Raw genomic sequence first — 23,362 nt, forward strand, 5'->3', positions numbered from 1 at the left:
GATACTGAAATATTATTAAAAATACAAATCGATATGATTTTTTAAAGTCCTTAATCATCTTTAATACAGCTTGTTTTATAATGGAAGAAAAATTAGTCTTATGTGACATCACACATAATAAAATTAATAAATAATTAATTAGATGTGGTGGAACAGACCAGACCCTGCTGACCCCAACCCTGCAAAATGTTTAAATTATAGTGTTATAATATTATGATCAATAAAAAAGACTACCCAAAATTTGGCTCTTAAAATAGGATTTTCGCCTAAAAGTGATATTCAGGAGTGGTTTTTACGTATTAGTTGAAACAATGAATCTTTATTTACAATTTATTTAGAAAAATTGATAAAAATTTCAATTTTTTTGAAAATTATTAATAATTTTAATTATAAATTTAAGAAAATAAAAGATAGGAAATGCTATAAATTAAAATCACCTAATGTTATATTTGAAAAATAAATTAATACATATTTTTTAAAATGAAGAAAAAGAAATAAAAAACCAATTATTCTATGGCAGAAAAAAAATATAATAAATAAATACAGAATTTGATTTATACATTCAATATAAAAGGATTTAATATTTTACTAGTAAAATAAAATTATATTTGCCAATTTTTTTCATTTCGCGTTTTTTATAAATATTTTATCAAAGAATCTAAATTATCTTAACTAAATTATTAATAGTTTCAAGTGTTTATTAACTCCTAATTTATTTTATAAAGGCCTAGAAATGTTTATTTGTATTGTCCAGTCCATATTTCAATGCGCCGTTGAAGGTATGATGAAAGTATAAAACAACTTGAATACAACTATAATTTTATCGATTTTTTCTAAAATAATATATTTTTTTATTGACTAAACGAATCACAATAATATTTGGTAATTCGTATTAGCAACATTCGGAATATTTGCGAACAAGTTTGTAATACCTCCATTTTTCTTATCCCTATGCAAAGGTAAAGAAAATTTAATTAAAAAATAATAATTAAGCTTTATCTATTTCATGTAATTTGTAATGATATCTTAAATTTTTTTAAACAAAGAGGCCTACTCGGGTTTAAATTCAGAAAAAAAATTGGGTAGGCTGTGGAGCTTAAATTCAAAAATGGAAATCGCACCGGATTTGAAAAATATAAAAATATTCAATAAATAAATTCGAAAACGATGTTTTCGCTTCTAAAATAAAATGATAACTAAATTTTTCAGGAAAAAAACTGACAGAAAAAATATTCTTATAAATTTTTTTGGTTCAGAATGAAAAATTTTTAAATCCAAATATTTTATATTTTAAAAGGTAAACGAAGGAATGAATTCAGAATTACGAAATTGTTTAGAACTGGAATTAAAGTATAGAGATGGGTTAATCAAAATAATTAGAATCTGCGGACAAAATCGAATTCAATATATGGAAGCCTGCAAGGAATTATTCGTTTCCAATTACAGAATTAGGAGTTACTTAAGTTACATGGATGAGGAAAAATTTAGCCCACTGAACCCAATTTTAAACTATAGGAGTAATCCAAATTATCCGTCTGTGGAGCAAAGTACGTTTATGGAACTCAACAAACACCATAATAAATCCAAAATTAATAGTAATTTAACAGCGATCAAGTCTCCTTGCGCAGATTTGGCTTCAAAATACAGACTTGTCGGAAAAGACTATTGCCACGACACTGAATGCAAAGAATCTTCAAACTCTTCTACTACTGACTCAGGCTTAGGAAACAACCTAGATATCCATTCATGTAGTTCTATTAATAACGATTGCTATTCCACCGATATTAACGCTAACTTTTATCCGTTACCCTTAATGGAAAAATGTGAAAACACTTGTATAACCGATATTGCATTGAATAAATATATTGCCTCCGATAAGAAGTTTGATGAAAACAAAATGAATGCAGTAGCGATTAACAACGAAATTAAAAATGCACATAAATATGAAACAACTATCACTTCACTCTCTAGCCTAAGAAATAATAGGTAATAATTATTAAATAATAGAAAAATATTTAAATTTCTAAACTCAAAGCATAATTACAATACCTTATCTGCCAAATATTTTTAAAAATATATTAAATTTTTTTAGCCTACCTTTAAAATTACCAAAAATAAAATAATTACAAGGAATTATCTTATTTTGACAGACATTGCACAGACTTACTATGATTATTAATATCACAATTTATTTATAAATGACTAATTATAATTAAAATTTTTATTTATATCCGAAATAATATAACATAAAAACCACTTGCTATTGTGATTTTTTATATTATTAAATAAGTATTTATGGCGTTTGAATAATCGGTTAAGAGCTTCTTATGATTATGAGTCAAGAAGGTATTTTTTTTATGTTTAGTTTCATATTTTATTATGATTTAGGTCAGTGGCGTATCCAGGATTTTCTTATAGGGGGGGAATTATATTTCTATTTTAAACTATTATTTACTAATTCGTGCTTATGGATAGGATATTACAAGCCTCTTTTTTATTATTTCAAGTTAGGTATATTATATTTAATAAAGTTTTTTTAAATGTAAAGGTTTTTTTAAATGTAAAGGTTTTTTTAAATGTAAAGTTTTTTTTAAATGTAAAGGTTTTTTTTAAATGTAAAGGTTTTTTTAAATGTAAAGGTTTTTTTAAATGTAAAGTTGAAATAAAGTGTAATGTTATTTTTTTTATAAAATTTGCTTTAAAAACTAGCCTCAGCTTAAATTCTCATACAATATAAGTAGAATATAATTTTTTTATTGAAAATACTAATAGTAGTGTGTTTAAAATATTGACTAGAAAATAATTAAATTAACAAGTTTTTTTAACTTCTTATCAAATACAAGATTTTTAATTATTTCGTTTGTCGTTGGAACCAAATCTCTGTGTATATTTAACAGAGCTAACCCATTTAGCCGAGATTCAGTACTTCGTAAATATGTTTTCAACCTTCTCAAGTTGGAAAAAGTCCTTTCATTCGTACATGTTGTAATAGGCAAACATGCAAGAATATAAAACAACTTCGAAATATTAGAAAATTGAGCCAAGGTTTCTTTACACCGATTGAGCGCATCAATAGCATGCTCAGGTAAAATAGCTAAACGTATAAATATTTATACCACATTTCGAATTCACTGAATAAATTTATTTCAGTATAAATCTCATAGGAATAAAATTTTTCTAAATATTTAATTTTACCAATAGTGACATTAGAAAATGAAGAAGGATCTTTGGGTAATAAAACTTGAAGATTGCTAAGGACTTGTTTTTTATCTAAAACCCGTACTTTTATTTGCGATAAAAAAGTATCTAAGAAGGGATGAAAATGGATATTTTATAATATTCTTCAGTTGAGCCAATATTTATTTTCATCTCAATAATGGCCTAGGTGCTAGACGAAGTTTAATTAGTGTTATATCATAAAATTTAACCTTCGATTCAACGTCTAGATAAATATTATGAAAATATTTTTCTACATTCTATCTTATTGTATGTACCTGTTCATGTATATTTTCCGCCAAATCAATAACCTGAACCAAATCTGGTTTTTGTAAATTTATACAAAGTAGTGAGCTAAAAATAATTTATTGATGAAACTAGCAGCAATGATAAACTCTGATTGATCAATTGAATTCAATAATGATATCGCTGCTGACGACACATTACTTTTTTTCATGCTCAGCCTTATTTATAAATTATCGTTTGATTTCAATCTCTTTGACTAAATATTTTTCCATTTTATTAATATTTTTGAATAATATGTTGGAAAATTGATACTCAAATATTTGTAAAATTTTGATTGGTGGGGGGGGGGGGGTAAAATTTTTATTAGCTTAAAATGATATTTATGATAGTCAAATTTGCGATGGGGGGGGAATTTCCCCCTTTCCCCCCCATTGGTTACGCTCCTGATTTAGGTAGATTTAGGAAATATAGGTTACTATTATTATTATATTTTTAAGGAGGATTTTTTATAAATATAATTTATTAATCCATCTTATAATTATTTTGTATTCCAAGTGAATTAATCAAAAGCTAATTCATTATATAATAAATCCACATACTGTATAGATATTTAGTATTGGGATATGGAATTCATGGGGTTTTGGAATCTCTAAATTATGTTTTACTGAGGGCGCTTTTTAAATTTCGAAAATACGATTTGACCGAAAATGCATTCCAGCATGTATAGAATACCTACCCCTTAAATTTAAGATAATTTTAGCAGTACAATTTTTCTGTATTTTTTAATCTTATATGAGTTCTAGGCAAAATTGTCTGAAAATTAGAGTGTAGATTCTCTATACATGTTAGAATATATTTCCGGTGAAATTAGATTTTTCAATTTTAAAATTTAGCCTCAGTAAATCTTTTAAATTGAGAAATTCTAAATATCAAATATCCAGTACGACATGTATAACATTAACATAATAGTATATGTAATATATTATTTATATTCGATAGATTTGGTGCTCTAACAAATAATCGTAGTATCGTCTTATCTGACAGTATAGAATCTACCAAATATAAGAACGAACACTATTCAAAAATGAATTCTTCTCACGGATCAACTTACAAATACACTGGGAAAATAACTCTTTCAGGTTCATTTTAAAGAATTCTCTAAAATTTCTCTAGCGATAGTATAGAATCAAATTAGATATCATTTTTTACAGCCAAAATGTGAGTTTTTAACACGAAATTCTCCTGAAAAATTTTTGCATCACGGAGTTGGTAAAATGACTTCCTGATGTAGAGAAGACCATGAAGCACTTAATATCAACCTGAACCGTTATGTAAAAAGTTATGGGTTCGGTTCAATAATGATTGGTTTAAAAATAGTATAATATATCTATTCGCAGGGTAGGTCAAAAAGTAATAATAATGTGCGTTGGTTAAGTTATGTACATAACTTAATTAACTCTCCTATTATAAGGGGAAGTAAAATATTTTAATTCAAAAAAATAGATTATTTTTATTATTTTGAAGCTGTTAAGAATGCCATGTAACCAGGGTTTCGAACCGTTAAGTATAGCGGTTAGGTTCGGTTTTAGTTTAAAATTTAATAGAGGTTTTGTTCCATTCCGGTTTTTTTTGAAAAAATTTATATTAGTTCGGTTCGATTTATAATTTATAACGGTTTTTCTCGGTTTGTTCCGGTTTTTATAAATTTGATTTTTTAAAAAAATTTAATCATAAACCATATACATTAATCTTAGAGAAAAATCTTTTTAATTTATATTTATATAATTTCTTATTTAATTTAACTTTGATAATCTAATAGATATTTTTTTATTAAACTTAGTAAATATAAATAGACACATTAATCTTTTATATTTCATAAATAAATTAGATAAAAACAAACATGCGCAAATACAATGAGGAATAAAATAACGCATAAATATAATGGGATTTATACTATTTATGTTTAAAAAGAGAATTAGAACGGATAACTGAAATATTTTCTAATATTTCAGGATTTAATTTAATTCTCTGCCAAGAGAGTATAAACTTAAAACTAAAAAATGCTCTATGGATACCTGTGTAGCTGGACTGGAACTACTAGCACAATTATAGCTAACTTATAAAGTTCTGGCATACTATTCTTTACATTTTCCCAATAATTTAAAATATTAGTATCTTTTTCTAATCTCTCTATATTATCAAATGATCGAATTATATATATTCTATTTCTATATATTTATTATAATTTTCTTCAAGAGAATTATTTTATTAAAGCTTTCCGACTTTAATAAATATTCAAAATCATCATCTAAATTATCTATCGAATATGAACACATAGGCATCACATCTAGAATTTCAATATTCTGATTATTTAAATTTTGTATCAAGTTCCAAATTTTAAAAAGATGCTTTTTGGCGATCTCTTTTTCTTCAAATGTTAAAAATCAGTACTTGATTTTTATTAGATGTAGTTATTAATGATAGAATTATGAAATTATTTGCAAGTATAATTATAAAAGCTAATTAATAACTGATATATATAAATATAAGAATAAATTTGTTAGTTTAACCAAGAATAGTTTTGATGATTTTAAGATTATATCTTATCTAAATAACTGGTAATTTGCCTAATCTCTATTATTGAGTATTTAAAGTAAAAACAATAAACTTGGTATTGATCGATATGTAAATAATATAAAAAAATTTTAATTTGAAAAGAAATCACTAATTTAAAAATTGCCCCCGAAAATTAAAACTTCAAATATTTAATAATTTAAAATTTATTATTTTTTAAAATAGTTTTGAATCGCTATAAAAAACAGTTCGATTCGCTCTTTTTATATTTTCTTTATAACGGTTCGAATACGGTTCAGAAAATTATAACGCCGGTTTGGCGGTTCAGTTTGAAACCCTGCATGTATCCATTACATTTGTATGAATTGATATATTTTATTTTTTATATAATATTATAAAATTTTGATTGTACTACATATAATTATAGAAATTATTTAGCTAAATAGAGTAATCCATAAAATTTAAATATGATGATATTTATGTTAAATTTGATCAATTTTAGCCATATAAATGCTCATAACTCCTAGTCCCGCTTTCAACCCAGTTTAGGATTTATAAAACAGTTTATACATCCACGGAAAAAAATTATCCTCTTTTTCTATGGCCATTTTATGTTTTGTACTTACGGTATTTGGTATTAATAGGGTTGTTATCACATTTATTTATAAGTCATATTAAAGATCTATTATTAAGCTATATGATAAAACTTGATTGCTCTAACTTAATTTATTCTTGAGATATTTGAAAATTAAAGTGCATTTTGTCAAAAATATACCATTCTTCCGCTCTTTAAACGACCAAATCTTAGCGAGTAAGTAGTGAGGAAGTAAAATTTCTTTTTTTTTCTTATAGTATATACTCCAATATACAAAATTTATAAAAAATTCTGAGTGGGTGGGGTTGAAACCTCGATTGATTTGATATGAAATTTACCATATATATAAATCACGCATTTTTTCTCCTCTCAGGAAGTCCCCGGATGTCCAAACTAATCATACATAAGAATTATTTATATATCCTATTCTTATTTTGTTAACTTACAATTATTTTAATTATATATCGAAGAGATTTAATGTTAAACTCTTTTTCTTCAAATAACCGTATTACAGTGGCGTAGCCAGGATTTATCCATTGGGGGGGGGGCTAATATTTTTTTTGGGGGGGGGGGCTTCGTTCCCAAACCCTATTTTTAAATTTTGCTAATATTATGTGCTTTATTAGTGTCAAATAACTATTAGTGTTGCTAAACGGCTCTTTTTGAGCCGATTTTTAAAAACGACTAACTCAATATTTCATCCTGAATAATATTAAGCAAGACTGAAGATTTTGTTTGTAGAAGGAACAAAGGTTTGAACATCTATTAACAAAATCTCAAGGCTTAGGCAATATTTTTCTGGCTAAAATATTGAGTTAGCCGTTTTTAAAAATCGTCTCAAACGAGCCGTTTAACAACATTACCATATAGTAGCCAGCATAAATGAAAGAATATTAGTAACAGAATTTTGGCCAAATTTATGGTTAATAAGCGGCTGGAAACGTTATTCTAAAAATTTTATCAATGTTTAATAAATTGTAAATTAATCTATCCAGTGTAGAAAAAAGAAAAAAATTTGCCCCCCAAACTTTCCATTTTTATGATCACTCAATATAACTTATTGAGTGTTAAAATTAATAATTTTAATTAAATTTTAGAGAATTTCATTATAGATTTTATTTATTGTTAAAATAATATGGTATAAATAACTTCATCCCTTATTTATTTTAATGATAAAATACAATAAAATAAATTTCAAAATGTAGAAATTTTATATAGATTATTATATTAAAAATTTATTGTATACAAATATATTTAAAAAAATATAATTCAATAAAATATAAGTAATTCTTGTACGGTATTATTTTAAAAAAATATAATTTAAATAAAATATAAGTAATTCTTGTACGGTATTATTTAAAAAAAATAAATTAAATAATTAATACAAATGAATCAAAATATAAATAATTCATATTGCAAATGCAATAGTTTTATTAAAAATAGGCAGAGAATCTAAAATGCAATTACACATGGAAAGGGCCTGCAAAGCATTTTTTGGACTCAAAGATTATTCTATTTTATCAAGATTTTTATACCAAAATACGACATCACAGTAACTTATATGCGATCCTGATAAATCATTAGAATAAAATGAGATTTTCTTAATATCCTCTCGCGTTTCAAGTGTAATCAACAATTCAGACTCAACTGACAGAAGAAAATAAAAGCTTTTTAAAATAAAATTGTGACTAATAAATCTTTCATTTAATAAATAAAAATGTAGAATAAAATATTTATTTTATAAAAATCCTCAATCGTAGATGCATCAATATTTAAGCGATTGGACTCTCTAAAAACTACTCTAGGTTTAAAAATTTCAATCCCAAACATATTAGCGATCTCCTTTACTTTCTCGTATATTTCATGAAATTTTCATTTATTATCTCTGATATTTGTTAATATTTCAACATTATCCATTGCCCTATTCATAACCTCCCTTAAATCCAAATCAATTTTTTGTAGCATTTTGCTAAAATCATATTTCATATGTATAATTTAATAAAAAATATACACATTGAATTGATATTAAAAATGTGGCTTCGTAATAGCCTGCAAAAGATTATCAGCATCTGCGGAATCCTATACTTTGCTTGATATGTAGAATTCGAGAGCTGCAAAAGTAACTAGCTGCAAAAGTAACTTCATATAATTCTATGAAAAGTCTCACTGATTGTTGTCTTTCAATAAATAGTTGTGCAAAATCTTTTTAGTTTTTTTTTGATTATTTGAATCAATATCATAAACGTTCGGTTAAAAGGCTGCCTCTTCTTGGGTGGTGTGAAAAAGTCACAAACCGACGATATTGTTTCTATATTTAAAAATATATTAGAATTTTAAAAAGATACCTATAATACATAATAAAATCCAATAAATTCCAATTAAATTAAAATATTTTTACGTAAACTGTTCCGGATGTCTCGAATTTCGCATGCCTCATATATCATCAAATTAGGCAATGTGAACTACAGTGACATATAGAGATGTGATAAAGCTGTCTAATTCTTGACTGCACTCCTTTAACGTGACCAATCAGGGAACTCTATCATATCCTTCATTAGATTTAAATTTAAATCTAGGTCTTAAATGGATGCTAAAATTTATTAGCTAACGTCTTTGATTTAGTGTCATGTAAGTCAATAAATTGAACAAAGTGTTCGTTCATTTTGAAATCACCTGATTCCATATCAATAAACCTTACTGCTATGGATAATTGCTCTATGCTACCAACATCGAAGTCTCATCTGCCAAAATACTAAAAAATGGTGATGCTTTCACTTTTGAAGAAATTTCTTTCAATATGAACCTATTTGCATATGGCTATTATTTCATTTTGAATAATTGGACTAAGGTAGGGTAGGTGGCATTTTTAGCAGAGCTTTCAAAAAGCTTTATATAGTTATCATTATTATTACATAAAAGTTTCAATAATTCCTTGAAATTCCCTTCATTATGAGAAATTTATTCATGAATTGAAACCGTTTTTTAAATAAAATTATTCGCAATAAGAAAAAAATCTAAAAAAAAGATTTTCTAAAAAATTTCGGAGGTTATGGGGGGGGGGGTTTCAACCCCAAACCCCCACCCCCTTGTCTACGCCACTGCCGTAATGTGACCATTATATATTTTCTCTAAACGATAGCTGCATGCCAAACTCTGGCTATTAATATAACTCACTAAGAAAAAGGTTTTAAATCGATTCGAGAAAATTATAAAATTTGGTTAAGATGTAGATTCACTTATAACTTTACGCACTCTGGTTTTCTGCTGAATCTTGGCAAAAGTATTTATAATTTGTGTAAAGATCGTTAAGCCAATTTAATGGAGCGTGATTTTTAATTTATAAATTACATTCAAATAATAATGTCCTTTTTCACAAACATATTGACGTTTTTTAGGAAGATTATGTCCATCCTTTTTCTTCTAACTAGATTGAAAAAAGAAAAGTTGTTCTATGTTTTTTAAAAAGGGCATTAATGCCCAAAAAAGCTATACAAAAAATGAAGACGTTCCTTCCTTAGGCATATATAAATCCTTTATGTTTGTTCTTCTATTAAATTTTATTTTATTTAAAATAAAGTTAATACGTTAATATTATAAATTAACATTGATTGGAGAGTGAAAACTTTTTTCATATATTTTTCTTTATATTAAAAAAAATTGATAAAATATGTTTGCTCTACAAATCATAATTTAATATATAGATTTTATTATTGTTATAGATATAAGAATACCTTTGTTGTGGACAGAAAAAGAACACTTTAAATCGGTAAAAATCAAAGCCAAAATTTCTGGTGAGTTTATTTGTTTATATATCTTTATATATTGATCTGTATAGGACCTTAATTTTCCAGCACTACCTGTAATTTTTTAAAAAAATTTGTCCCACCCGATTTCGAACTAATTTTTTTTATTTGTCCTGAAAAGCCCGTCTAAAAATTAATTGTGCACCTGGCCCGAATATATTTAAATATATACATAAATTTTTTTTATTCTTTATAATTATTACCTCTTGTTTTATTTTTGAATCTTTTATATATATAATATAGATATTAGAGATGTTATTACAAATAAAATATCAACTTCAATAAAAACAATTTATTTAATATTTAATTATTTAGAAAATACTACTACTATCAAAAATAATAATAATTAAACAAATAATAATATAATTTTAATAAATTATATATACTTTTGATAATGTTTTCTGAAAATATGGTGTAAATGATCAAAGGCTTAATATTGAAGTCGAATGGAGGCTTTGAGTTAAGACTTTCCTTATATTTAAAAAGTGACAAAAAAGAGTAAGAAAATGCGATCAAAAAGCCTAAAACTTACACCAGATTGGTCTATTTTCTACTTTCTATATTATAAAAAAAAACAAATTATAATCAGTTCGCATTTCCTTTAGAACTACTTTAATTCAGATTTTCACAAGAACTCCAGTTATCTCATTTTAAGATTTAATATACAGTCCAGTTATGGTTACGATTTGAAAAATAAAAACTGGTCAATCCAGGAAATGCATCATATCTCCATGAACCCAAATAATAAACATCATGTTTTATTTGAATAATAAAACCTTCTATAAGCTGATTTGTTTAAGAATAATTCTTGATCAAACTATGTCTAAAGTAATCAATTAATAATCTTGATAATATTTGTTTAAAATAATAAAATTAGGATAAACACTTAAGGGATATAGGGTAGGGGTTGGTGCGACACCCCAAAATTAAATGTCCATGAAATAAAAGCTATTAAATTTTTTATAATAAATTCATTTTATAGGTCTTATACGTAATTCTATCTAATGTAGAATTTATTGAATACAGTGTTGTTAAACGGCCCGATTTTTTTAAAATGTCCCGATTAAAATTTTAGCCAAAATAATATTATGTAAGACTGGAGATTTAGCTCCTAGATAGCAGAAGATAATTGATACTCCCTTTTTTTCAAAATTTTTAATGTGCAAGATCTGTTTTTGAAAAAATATTATGGTCACTAAATGAATTGTTGGGAGCCCATTACTACGGGATGAATAGATTGTACCAGCCGCCTCCAACAATATTCCCCTAGCCTTCTACAAAGTTTTAAATTTTGATACTTGAGATAAATTGGTTAATGATGCTTACTACCAAGTGAATGTTTGGAAATATTCTAAATACCAACCTAATTTGCTAAATACCGACCAAAATTTATTAAAATGTAATAAGACCCTTATTATTTAATATATTATAATGGAATCACGTGGTCGAGCCCGGCCTCCTATATATCATCCCCCAAGGATGGAACCACCAAGTTAGAATAAGAAAAAAAACATGATCATTACTGGGATTCGAACCGGTGACCATGGGATCAGTAAGCGAAGCTCTTGCCGACTAAGCCATAGAGGCTTTTCAAAAATCAGGATTTTTCAAATATATATTATAAATATATTTGGTAGTGCCTATCCAAATGAAAAATAAACAAAATTCAAATTCGATAGGTAGTACCTTGAGGTAGTAAGCATCATTAACCAGATAAATTTATCAATTCAAAAAAGAATATAAAGTTTATTATTTGGGGAATTATGGAATAAGATCGTACCAACCCCAATATTACTTTCCCCCCTCTCCCCCAAGCAATGTTATAAAATTATTTATAAAATGAAGCTGAATTTTCAACATTGTTTGGGAAAAATCGATAATAGTTTTTTCAAAAATTTTATTTTTAATGTAAAGTGATTATCCTTCAAGTATACCTGACAATTTTAATTGAAATGTTATTTTTATTAAATTGAAATTTGTTTTGATAATTTTAAAAAAAGATTCAGACAATGGTAGTAGTTGGTGTCTATTTGCCTTGGCCATATTTAAAAATCAAATTTTGGAATCGTCTTTAATAACGGGAATAAATGCTGCTTTCACTGACGTGACCTTTGAAAAAGATATTTTTACATTGTATAAATTAAATTAACATTAAAAAAATTTGTTTTTATCATTATGTTCATAAAAATTTTATTTTGAAAAACAAAATAATAAAGCTACGACATGCCTCCTGATTTTGTTATCAAACTAGAATTTTATTGTAGTAGTTCTAGATTCATATTCAAATCGAAAATCTTGGATCAATTTGTAAAATTTTGAATTTAATTATGGGTTGAATTATGTCTTCTTAAACTTTTCTTGTGAAATGATTAAATAAAATTAGAAAATTCAGAGTTTAAGTTTTGGGTTTTTTTTTGCAAAATGCGAATATTTTTCTATCTCGAACATAATATGCGTAAGTGTAGGTGGGATTTTCTGGACCTCCCCCCTCCCCCATAAATGTGTAGGCCTTATTTTTTAAAAAAAATTAGACATAGGAGCATTGGCTTATAATTTTTAATAGTTTATAATGATATTAACGGGAATACAAATTTTTCTAGAGAAATTTCCTCATGACTTACCCCTCCCCCCACTCCCATCTTCACTCTTAGTTTATAAAAAGGATTTATCAATTATTCGCTTAAAATGAATAAAATAGTGTAGAAGATTTAAATATTATTGATTAATCCAATGTTCAGTCAAAATCCGTCATTATAATATAAGCCCTAAGAATAAAGCCATTTTTGATAAAATAATCATGTTTAAAAACACTTTAATTAAAATAATGAAATCCAAATTGACTCTTGTTTACTTTATATTGCATATGAAATTCATGATAAAAGAATTACATAATTGATTTATCTTACACCTAACATCAGAATTAAATCGGGTCACAAATTTAAATAAATAATGTGACATTTAATAATTCAATTTATAATAAAAAAAAGAGTATCTGTATTCGTCTGAAAATCGTAATCGTAATAAATATAAAATACTTTTTATTTTTTGGTATTTAAAATATAAATGCTAAATACTTTCTAAAATATTCTAATAAATACTAAATACAATAAAGTATTTGTATTTGGTATTAAATAGACGTATTTGCGTTACTGCCAACCCCACTTAAAATATATATTATATTAAAAAATTAAATTATAGAAGACGCGAATACCCACTGCTAAAAATTTAGTATCTAAATACTCATTGAATGGACTAACGAATTCCAAATCTACCAGTAATTTTGTTTCGTATTGGCCAACGATGAGATTTAAGGCAGATCTATCTACTATAACATCACCATCTAAAAATATGGGTAATGCCATGGCAACGTTTAAAAAGATAAATTTAGGGAATTTTTTGAGCCACAACTTTCTACCGCCTTATCCTAATGGCAAAATCAATAAAGGTCGCGGTAATATGAGTTCTTCGTGCAGCGTTGATTTCGTTCAACCTTCCAACAGATTAAATCTCATAGCAAGTGATAAGTATGGCGACAATTATTCTAACAAAATCTCCAAACAATCATTTCCCAATTCAACGCAAGTAATTTAATGTTTCAAATATAGACATGTGTATAATTTTTTTTGAAAAATAATTAGGAATCGATATATTCAGCTATTAGTAATTTAGACGATATCAAGTGCGTATTAACATTATTATTTTGAGTTCATATCATATTCATTTATCTTTGCCTTATACTAATGCAGTCCAGTAAAATACATTTTGATAGCTGATTGCGAATTAACATCGGACCTCGTTAATAGTTCGTTCCAAGTTGGTGATTTGCACGTGAAAATAAATGATTCAGGTAAATATGACTTTCTTATAATCAAGCTATAATTATAATTTATATTTAATTATTTCTGGGGGCTTAACAAAAAAGTAACAGTAAAAAAAGGTTTTTCAAAAAAAATATATCTAACTTTCTTTTGCCAAAATAAATCAACCACGCACCCCAAAGGGGTAAAGCGAGCCCTAAAAAGTAACCTCATTAAAGTGAACTTTATTATTTATATTAGGAAATAAATGGTTCGTTTAAACCTCGTTAAATATCCCTAAAATCGAATTTTAAAGCATCATAACCTCCTTTATTTTATAATAATTAGCAATTTTTTCTTTTACATAATATATTTAAATGGGAAATTTATTAATTCTAATTTTAGGAAAATTATAAAAATGATACTTTTGCAGGGTAAATCATATAGACATAAATTAAAAACCTTTTCAAAAGTTGTCTAATATTTAAAAAAAAATTATAAGCGCATATGCATTACAAAATTATACATTTTTTGGTGAAAAAGATTAGTCCTTAAAGTCGAATACTAAAAATTAGTATTTTCAGGGTTCATTTCGTTGTTTCATTGCGCTTTTATATAATATTTTTATTATGATAAAATTGGGCAGAAGCGTTTAGTGTTGTGTTATTCTAAAACATTTTTTTTAAATGTGAAAAACAAATTATTTTTCGTTAAAAAAAGGTTTATTAATTTGTATATTGCCATAAAATACATTATCTGAATTAGGAAAATGCTTCAATTTTTAAGAACTATACATTTAAATAATATTCTGTAAAGGTAATACAAGATCTTTGCCTATATTGGAACATTTTTCTTTTAAGCTTGATGCAATCGATTGAATATAAACGAGAATGAAAACTATTTGCAAGAATAAATTTTTTTTATAATGATTTTTTGCGCAAAATTTTATACCAGCATTATAAATAAATTAATATTTTATAAATGAATAAATTATAAGAAAGAAACATTTGGAAAAAACCAGTGTTTAACAAAAGTCAAACGAGCATTTGAGATTTCTTTCGCCCAAATTTTGATAATTTTTTTTTTATAGATTAACTAAATTGAATAAATTTTGTTTAAAATTTGTAATTTCATCATGAAAAACTTTTATACATAAAAATCGCAAAATATTTATTCATAAAAGATTTGGAATTTTGGGTAAAATTGGGTCAAAAATTCTGCTTGAGCAAAAATATTTTCATTATTATTGATCTCCAATTTTTCAGCCATTTATAAAACCCTGGGAAAAACTTATCTTCATATTGAATGATAAAAATTATGCCCGGCATATATTAATTCATGAATTTTCATGACTAATCAAATTACAAATTAAGATATTTAACAAAAATATTGTTAAAAAATTCAAATATTTTAAAACTGATAAACGATAAGCGAGTCTAATATAATTCATAAACTACATCGGTTTTACATATAAGTGGATCAAATATAGATATATTCCCATTTTCAACTATAGTAGTGTCTTCGTCAACAATTATAGCCATTAAATTTTGCTCTACTGATTTATTTGTTCCTACTTTATTTACCATTTGTAAAAGTTCTTCATGGCCATTCTCGTGTCTATACGAATGGTAACGTAAGGAAGTAGATTGATTGGCATCTTTACCAGAACATTTTTGATCGCTACCACTTTTTATAAATAAGTTTATCAAAACCGAACAGGAAAAAAAGTAGGTTAGGAAGGATCTATTTCTTTTACATTCATCAAAACCACTCTTTTTCTTCAGTTTAAATGCTATGACAATAATTATGATAATAATCATTATCAAAATTATTGTCCCACAAATCCCAATTATCCAGTATAAATTATCATAAGATTTGGAAGTATCCTCATTATCATTTATCCCGAATTCAAACATATTATAATTGAGGTTTGTTGTATTTTTTCGAAATGCACCTATCTTTCTAAGGCATAATACTATTAAAAGTACTACATTGTTATTATTATTATGTGATAAAACAACGGTCACTTTTGTTAGTACACGATCAGGATATATAACAGATTCGTATTTTAAGAATGTCGACATTACCATTTTAGTCATATTGAATTGATCTGAATTATCATAAAATATAAAAAAAATTAGTTTACAATTTGATGTCATAATAAAAATATTGTGTTTGCAATCACTAAGTTATTAGAGGGCTCTAAGCAATATTATTTTTGAATTATAATCATCAATTGATTGTAATAAATTAAACTACTATACATCAAAAGAAATATTAGTATGAATTTTGTGAGACCTCAGATTTGCCATTGGCATTTTCCCTTACTTCATATTCATTGATTTCAATCTTTTCACGAATTTTTTTTAATTTGGCATCCATTAAAGTAATATTTTTAATATGAAAATATGGGGCTATTTAATTAGATAGATATTAATTAATCTAGCAACTATTTATTAGAGATTGTTTAGGGGTGATCCAAATCAGTAACATATATAAGATTAGTGTCTACAATCCAAATTTTAAGAAAAAGTGTTAGGCTGCATTCAGATCGGGTTTAATAACTAAACAGAATCTAATTATTTTGTTAGTAAGATGGGTTCAGTTTAAACCAATAATGGCAGATAAAGAACTAGATTCCATTTGATTTCTAAAATCTAACCCAACGTAGCTGACCACCCTTTTCTAACGTGGAGTGGTCTAAAAGGGTTGGTTGATCTTCACTATCAAGGATCTTGCTTAAGGATGGATAAACTTTATAAGAAACTCTATTAATCATTAATTTTGAGATATATAATCTCTATATTTTTAAATTCGATTGCATTTTATATTTTTGATTAGATTATGGCCGTCAAATAAACTTTTATTTAAGGTGGCGATGAATAAATCCACATAAATTTTTTTTTGAATATTATAATATTCAAACTCAAATTGTAAAATTTTATTCGGGCTCGGGTCGGACTAAAAAAAATGTGTGCATGGACTCGGACAAAAAAATTTTCATTTTCAGACCTCTAAGGGTTAATTTTTTTTTAAAACAAATCTGACAGATCATGTGTTTATAGACAGACTAATAGAAATTCTAATGAGGGGACGTAAACTTCCTTGAGTTCAACCTTAATTTTTATTATAAAATTTTACAACATAATACTCGTCTAAATTAATTATTGTTCTATCTCATTTACAATTTTGGAAATTCACATTTCACAAAATACTAGTCTTAATTAATTACCTAGCCTAGTAAATATATTTATATTGAATTTGCACCATCTTTATGTCAAATTATCCAATTTCCAAAATTATTTCCATCTTTAAAACCTAAATTTAAAATACCTTCATGTATTTACTTAGTAAAAATTTTTTTAAACAGTGAATATGAAATGATTAAAAATATAGTATTCAAAAGAATAGATAAAAATAAAAATTTGACCCTCATTAGTGATGGGCAATATAAATATTATTATAGCAACCCCAAGCCACATGTTCTATAAATCAAATGAAATAGGGACCAATATGCATACATAGAAATCTATCTAATAAATTTATTAAATCAATTGAAGAAATAGGAAATACAAAAATAAATATAACTGATGATGCAAATAATATGAAGAAAGAACAGATACTTGTAAGAAATAAATATTGAAATATGGAATACATCGGGTGTGCAGCTCATGCACTTAATTGCTTTTAAAGGCAAATAAAATAATGCAATTCAAATTAGAGATCTGCAAAAGTAGGCCCGGCACGTACCTGGCCCGTGAAATTGGGCTCTTGCCTAATATTTTTTAAAAAAATTCGGGCCGGGTCGGGCCTTGGAAATTTTTTAAAATATATCTAAATTTATCAATTTTATGTTGAATTTTTAATGTAAAATAAAAATATTTGATTTTATTTATAGAAAATAGACGCCATATAACATATATCTTTTATTTTGAGTAATTATAAAAATTAATTTCTTTATTTAAATAAATTCTGACCGGGCCGGAAAACTCTTTAAAGGATATTTCGGGTTTAAGTCGGGCCGGCAAAATTCTTTAAAAATAATTTCGGGCCGGGTTGGGCTTGAAAAATTAGGCCCGATGCAGATCACTAATTCAAATATTAGCAAAGGCAAAAAGACAAAATAAATAAAATCCAACCATTTAAGGAAAAACAACTATATTTTGAGATAAAATTAGGATTGCTTCCTTAAGTTGCCTAATCCAACTTACTGGGCACGTATTTTGATAATTAATAACCTAAAATAAAAATATTTTTGAGGAGCAATACTTTACATTTTTACTGATAATTCGCAATTTCGAAATAGGATTTTAAAAAAATTGATAAGGTCAGAAAACTAGTTTTTATAAGAATGAATCTCGGAGAAGCAACTTCTGAAAATGATAAATGACTCAATTCTAGTTGTTCAAGCTCTTATATGCAATCGCTTTCATCTTCAAAGATAACGAACAAAATAAACGAAATTATATCATACTTGTTTAAATAACATGTTAATAGTGGTCTATCTGTTTTCAATAAAACATGAAAAAAAAATACATTTCCCTGTAAAATATTTTTTAAAGAGGAATATCCCCTTAAATAACCCCAAAATATAGTTTCCAGGGAAATCTACGCCCTGGGTAAAATGCCTCACCTTAAATGCGCTGCTGATCTAAATTTGGATTAGTAGAAAAATTGTAAATTATAGAGTAGAGCTCTGCAGGTCAAAATCCAATCCAGACGAACTTGGGTTGGTCGGATAGACATCTTCTTGGACTCGGACTTTGATTTTAAAATTTATTTAATTAATTTATTTTTCTAATGTTTTAATGAAAATCATTTTCAAGAATAACTGAAAAATTGATCAACCTTAAGTAGTGTTGTTAAACCACTCGATTTTTAAAACGACTAACCCAATATTTTAGCCAAAATTATGTATGTCTTGAGATTTCGTTAATAGATGTCCAAACCTTTCTGTTATCTATTCTCTGGGTTTGTCGAGCCGTTTAACAATTAACCTTAAGCGTTTGTAATTATCCCCATTTAGTTTTCAATAGACCAATAAAAAATAATTGAATAAGATCGGACTCGGGTCTATTGCCAAATTAAAATCTTTGATAGGACTCGGATCTTTGGGGGGGGGGGGGTAAGGGTTGGGGGGGGGATCTCGGATCGGCGAGATTAGGCCTATTCAAAAAAAATACGAATAATTACGAATACGAATAATAAATTATTTGTTTTATCCGAATACGAATAATCATTTATTCGATTAGAATAAAACGAATTGTTCGTAATATTTAATAAATTGCTTTTTTAAAAAATAAATCTAACATTTGTCATTTCTATTTGATAACCTGCCAATCTGACAGGTGGTGTTTATAAAAAGACTAGCAAAAATTTTAATTTCCCGTATTTTTTCAAAATTAATTTTATTAAAAATTACACAAACCAAAAGTATATAAAAATATATACAAACCAAAGGTATATAAAAATATATTATATCTTTATAATAAAATATTGTTAGCTAGCCTAATTTGTTAGAGGAGAATGATTCTGATGAAATAGTTATGGTTGATATTGACAAAATTTCTTCACAAAAAAGAGCGATTATATGGGATCAATATCAACTCAATGGTGAAAAGGCTGCTTGCAATCATTGCAAGAGCATTATTAAATGCAAAGGCAAAACAACATCGCCTCTTATTAATCATTATAATAGGTTTCATTCACATCTCTGTAAAAACAGGAATAAAATTGACACTTTTTAAAACCTATATCATCTTTTTCTTTATCTAAAAAAATAAATTATAAAGATAACTTACTAAAATTATTTATTAATAATAATTTATCTTTTAAAATTATTAATTCACCTGATTTTAAAAATTTTATAAATGATCTTGATTCTTCTATAAAATCAATATGCTCCAATACTCTTAAATTGCATATGTATAATACATTTGCAGAAAAAGAACAGTTGGTAAAGGATATAATATCCAAAAATAAGAGTCAGATTAATTTTTCATCTGATATTTGGACTAGCCCAACTCAGGTTCCTTTTTTAGAATTAACAGCCCATTTTATTGATGATAATTTTAAAATAAATAACATAATTTTGGATGTTGCTCCAATAAATGAACAACATTCAGGTGAAAACATATTTAAAGCCTTTATTAAAATAATTAAAAATTATAATTTGGAGAATAAAATTTTTTATGCTACTAATAATAAAACATTTATTGATTCATTTTCTTTAAAATATCCATCAATAAAAATAGGGCACATTCGATGCTTTGCTCATGTTATTAATTTAATATCCAAAGAAATTTTAAATCCATCAATTTTAAAACTACGAAACATTATTAGGATGATACGTAATTCTCCTAAAAAATTTAATTTATTAAAAAATATATGTATTTCACTACATCCTCCTATAAATTTTTTAAAACCCAAATTGGATTGTGAAATAAGGTGGAATAGCACCTACCAAATGATTGAAAGGGGCTTATTGTTAAAGCCTGCTATAAAAAAATTAGTTAATGAAGTTATAACTAATATTATAATTCTTCAAGAAAAACAATTATCAGAGGTAAACTAAAATTTATAAATAGGTATATAATACTTTATTAACATAACATACAGGAGGAATGGGACGATCTTGTAAAAATTAAATCTATCCTATTGCCTTTGTATGAGACTACAAATATGGTTTGTGGGGAAAATTATCCTACTTATAATTTGGTTATACCCTATTATATTCTAATTCTTGAACACTTAAAAAATGAGAAACCTTGTTTCCATAAAACCTCTAACAATGATTTCAAAGTGGCATGTGATAAATTGTTGGGCTATTACAATTTAACTGCAGATGATGCAATAATAGCTACAATATTGGATCCCAGGCTTAAAGTAGAATATTTTAAATCAATATCTGTTGATTATGATATTGATATATCCAAGTTAATGGACAAATTTAAAGAGATTTACAATAGATATACAGGTATTTAATTTACCCCCATTTAAATACATATCATTTTATTTTATAAGCTGCTGATAATTACAACTGCCAAAATAAGAATGAAAGTCAACAAAACAGGCTTGACATTGTTTTTAAACAAAATTATGTTCAACTATGTGAAATCGATTTTTACCTGAGTAAGCCAAGATCAAAGAGTGATACTGATCCATTAATGTGGTGGAAGACAAATGCACATAGGATCCCCATACTCTCAAAAATGGCAAGAGATTATTTATCTATACAAGGAACATCAACTGCGTGTGAAAGACTTTTCTCAGTTGGAACTAATTTGTTGTCAAAAAACCGCATGTCGTATAAAGAAGAAAATATAAGAAAAACCCTTTGCCTTAAAAATTGGCTTAAAATTATAAATTAAATGAATAATATAATATTTTAATTTTGTTTATAACTTGATTATATTTATTTGTCATCGGATTATTATAATTTTTTCTGTTTGAAATCAAATTTGCAATAAAAAAATTTGTCAATATATTTGAGTATGATTTATTTTATTAAGAAAATTCATTTCTCGAATACAAATAGTAGATTTTATTATTCGTACTAATTCAAATAGTAAATTATTCGATTCGTTTAATGCACTATTCGATTCGAATACGTTTTTGAATAGGCCTAGGCGAGATAAACATTTTAAAATTTTTCTTGGAAAGGGTCGGACCTAACAAAAATAGGTACAATGTCAGTCTCTATTAAAAAGGAAGTTGTATTAAGATACTTCAAATTTTACAAAAGAAATTAATTCCAATATGATAAAACATCTTAGAAAGAAAGAAAGAAAGAAATATAACTTTCAAAAGACCTTTTGAAAAATTATTACAAATAAAGTGAGAGTTCTGTAAAATATAATATATCTTCTGTTTAGAAGAATATAATTAAAAATACTTACTCTTGAATTTTTTTGATGACATCATGAGATTTATTAACCAAATTACATAAGAAAATATAGATAATTTGTCAATGATATCTCTAGACTTGTAATGATTTAAGAAAGAGTTTAATATGTAGAAGATTTTGTTAGATCCATCTAATATATCTTTTAAATTATTATTAGGAAATAGATGTAATCCTATATAATCATATGTTTCATTTTTGCGCTGGTTCCATGGATTCTTATTTTCGTTTTCAGGTATGTTAGCGTAATTCACGTACAAGCAATTTTCGTATGAAAACAATAAAAGCGTGACATTCATTATACTAAATCTATGAAAATTTTGATTTTCTAGATTTTTATATTGAGCCTGTAGGCATATTCTATATAGATGGCATTGGCTTGGATCCAATATTTGTCGTGACACTATACGACCCATATCCCCAAACATCTTTAATTCAATTATAGAATTATTAGTTGCTTGATTATTGTAAGACCCCATAGAATATAAAGAGTGGGCATCATAAACTACTAGAACTATTTCAAAATCGTTGGTAGAATATGTGTTATTAAAATTAAGTGGTTGATCGAAAAGAAATGAAAAAAGAGTATCATCTTTAGCTATATATTTTGATATTATCAATGTCCTTTCTTGATCTAATCCTGTTATCATTTTTCCGATAGAACCTAATATTTTAATGCTAAATTGATTAATCCAATCTACTGATACATTATATAAATTGCTTGTATTTTGAATTTTCGACTCGCTTGTAATATAAAAAATTTGATTTATTTGAGACATTTCAAGATAACAATTTGGGCAAGGGCATGTCTTGATATCAAACTGATCGTTTTGAATGAAATAATGTTTTAAATCCGAAGCACAACTAGAGTTGACCTTATTTAGAAAATAAAAATTAATAAATTTGTAGAATTTTTTTTATATTCCTAATACAAAAAAAAATTATTATATAGGTAACAATTTTTAAATGAATATTCTCTATTTTCTGGGAATTGAACAAATCTAGTAATCAATTGTATATTATATCAGACCTGCAGGCCCGTATCAAATCCTTATCTGATAAGGGCTCAGGTACCGGGCCGTAATTTGGAAAAAGGCCGCGCATAAAAATTTAAGCCGATTTTATAAATATTTTTATTTGGATTTGATTTATTAAATTCAAATTCCATCAATTAACTAGTTAATAAATCACATGATGTGTCATTTAAACTTTCACTCACTTCGCATAT

At 26.1% G+C, this 23,362-nt stretch overlaps 1 protein-coding gene and 1 long non-coding RNA gene across 2 annotated transcripts; both read left to right on the forward strand.

The window, feature by feature from the left end:
* Positions 1-757: 757 nt before the first annotated feature.
* On the forward strand, positions 758-1,862 carry LOC135924614 (uncharacterized). The gene is made up of 3 exons (XR_010571339.1): positions 758-779; positions 897-959; positions 1,298-1,862. It is a non-coding gene; the product is annotated as an uncharacterized LOC135924614 (long non-coding RNA).
* Positions 1,863-3,020: 1,158 nt separating this feature from the next.
* Positions 3,021-21,601, forward strand: LOC135924217 (uncharacterized). The gene is made up of 9 exons (XM_065459264.1): positions 3,021-3,085; positions 4,462-4,601; positions 10,351-10,422; positions 12,435-12,567; positions 12,651-12,741; positions 13,633-14,016; positions 14,073-14,113; positions 14,181-14,281; positions 21,255-21,601. Exons 1-9 carry the CDS (start codon positions 3,078-3,080, stop codon positions 21,599-21,601), a joined length of 1,317 nt encoding a protein of 438 aa, XP_065315336.1. The 5' UTR covers positions 3,021-3,077.
* The last annotated feature ends 1,761 nt before the right edge of the window (positions 21,602-23,362 follow it).

Source organism: Gordionus sp. m RMFG-2023, chromosome 2 (assembly GCF_954871325.1).
Source record: "Gordionus sp. m RMFG-2023 chromosome 2, tfGorSpeb1-WG-v2, whole genome shotgun sequence".
Taxonomy (NCBI): Eukaryota; Metazoa; Nematomorpha; class Gordioida; order Chordodea; family Parachordodidae; genus Gordionus; species Gordionus sp. m RMFG-2023.

Bases quoted from the DNA above. Each gene is read 5' to 3' on its own strand.
- LOC135924217 (XM_065459264.1), top strand. The intron at 12,742-13,632 runs GTAAAATTTTGA...ATTAAATTATAG, and splicing joins CGAAAATCTTGGATCAATTT to AAGACGCGAATACCCACTGC. The intron at 14,114-14,180 runs GTGCGTATTAAC...ATACTAATGCAG, and splicing joins AGTAATTTAGACGATATCAA to TCCAGTAAAATACATTTTGA.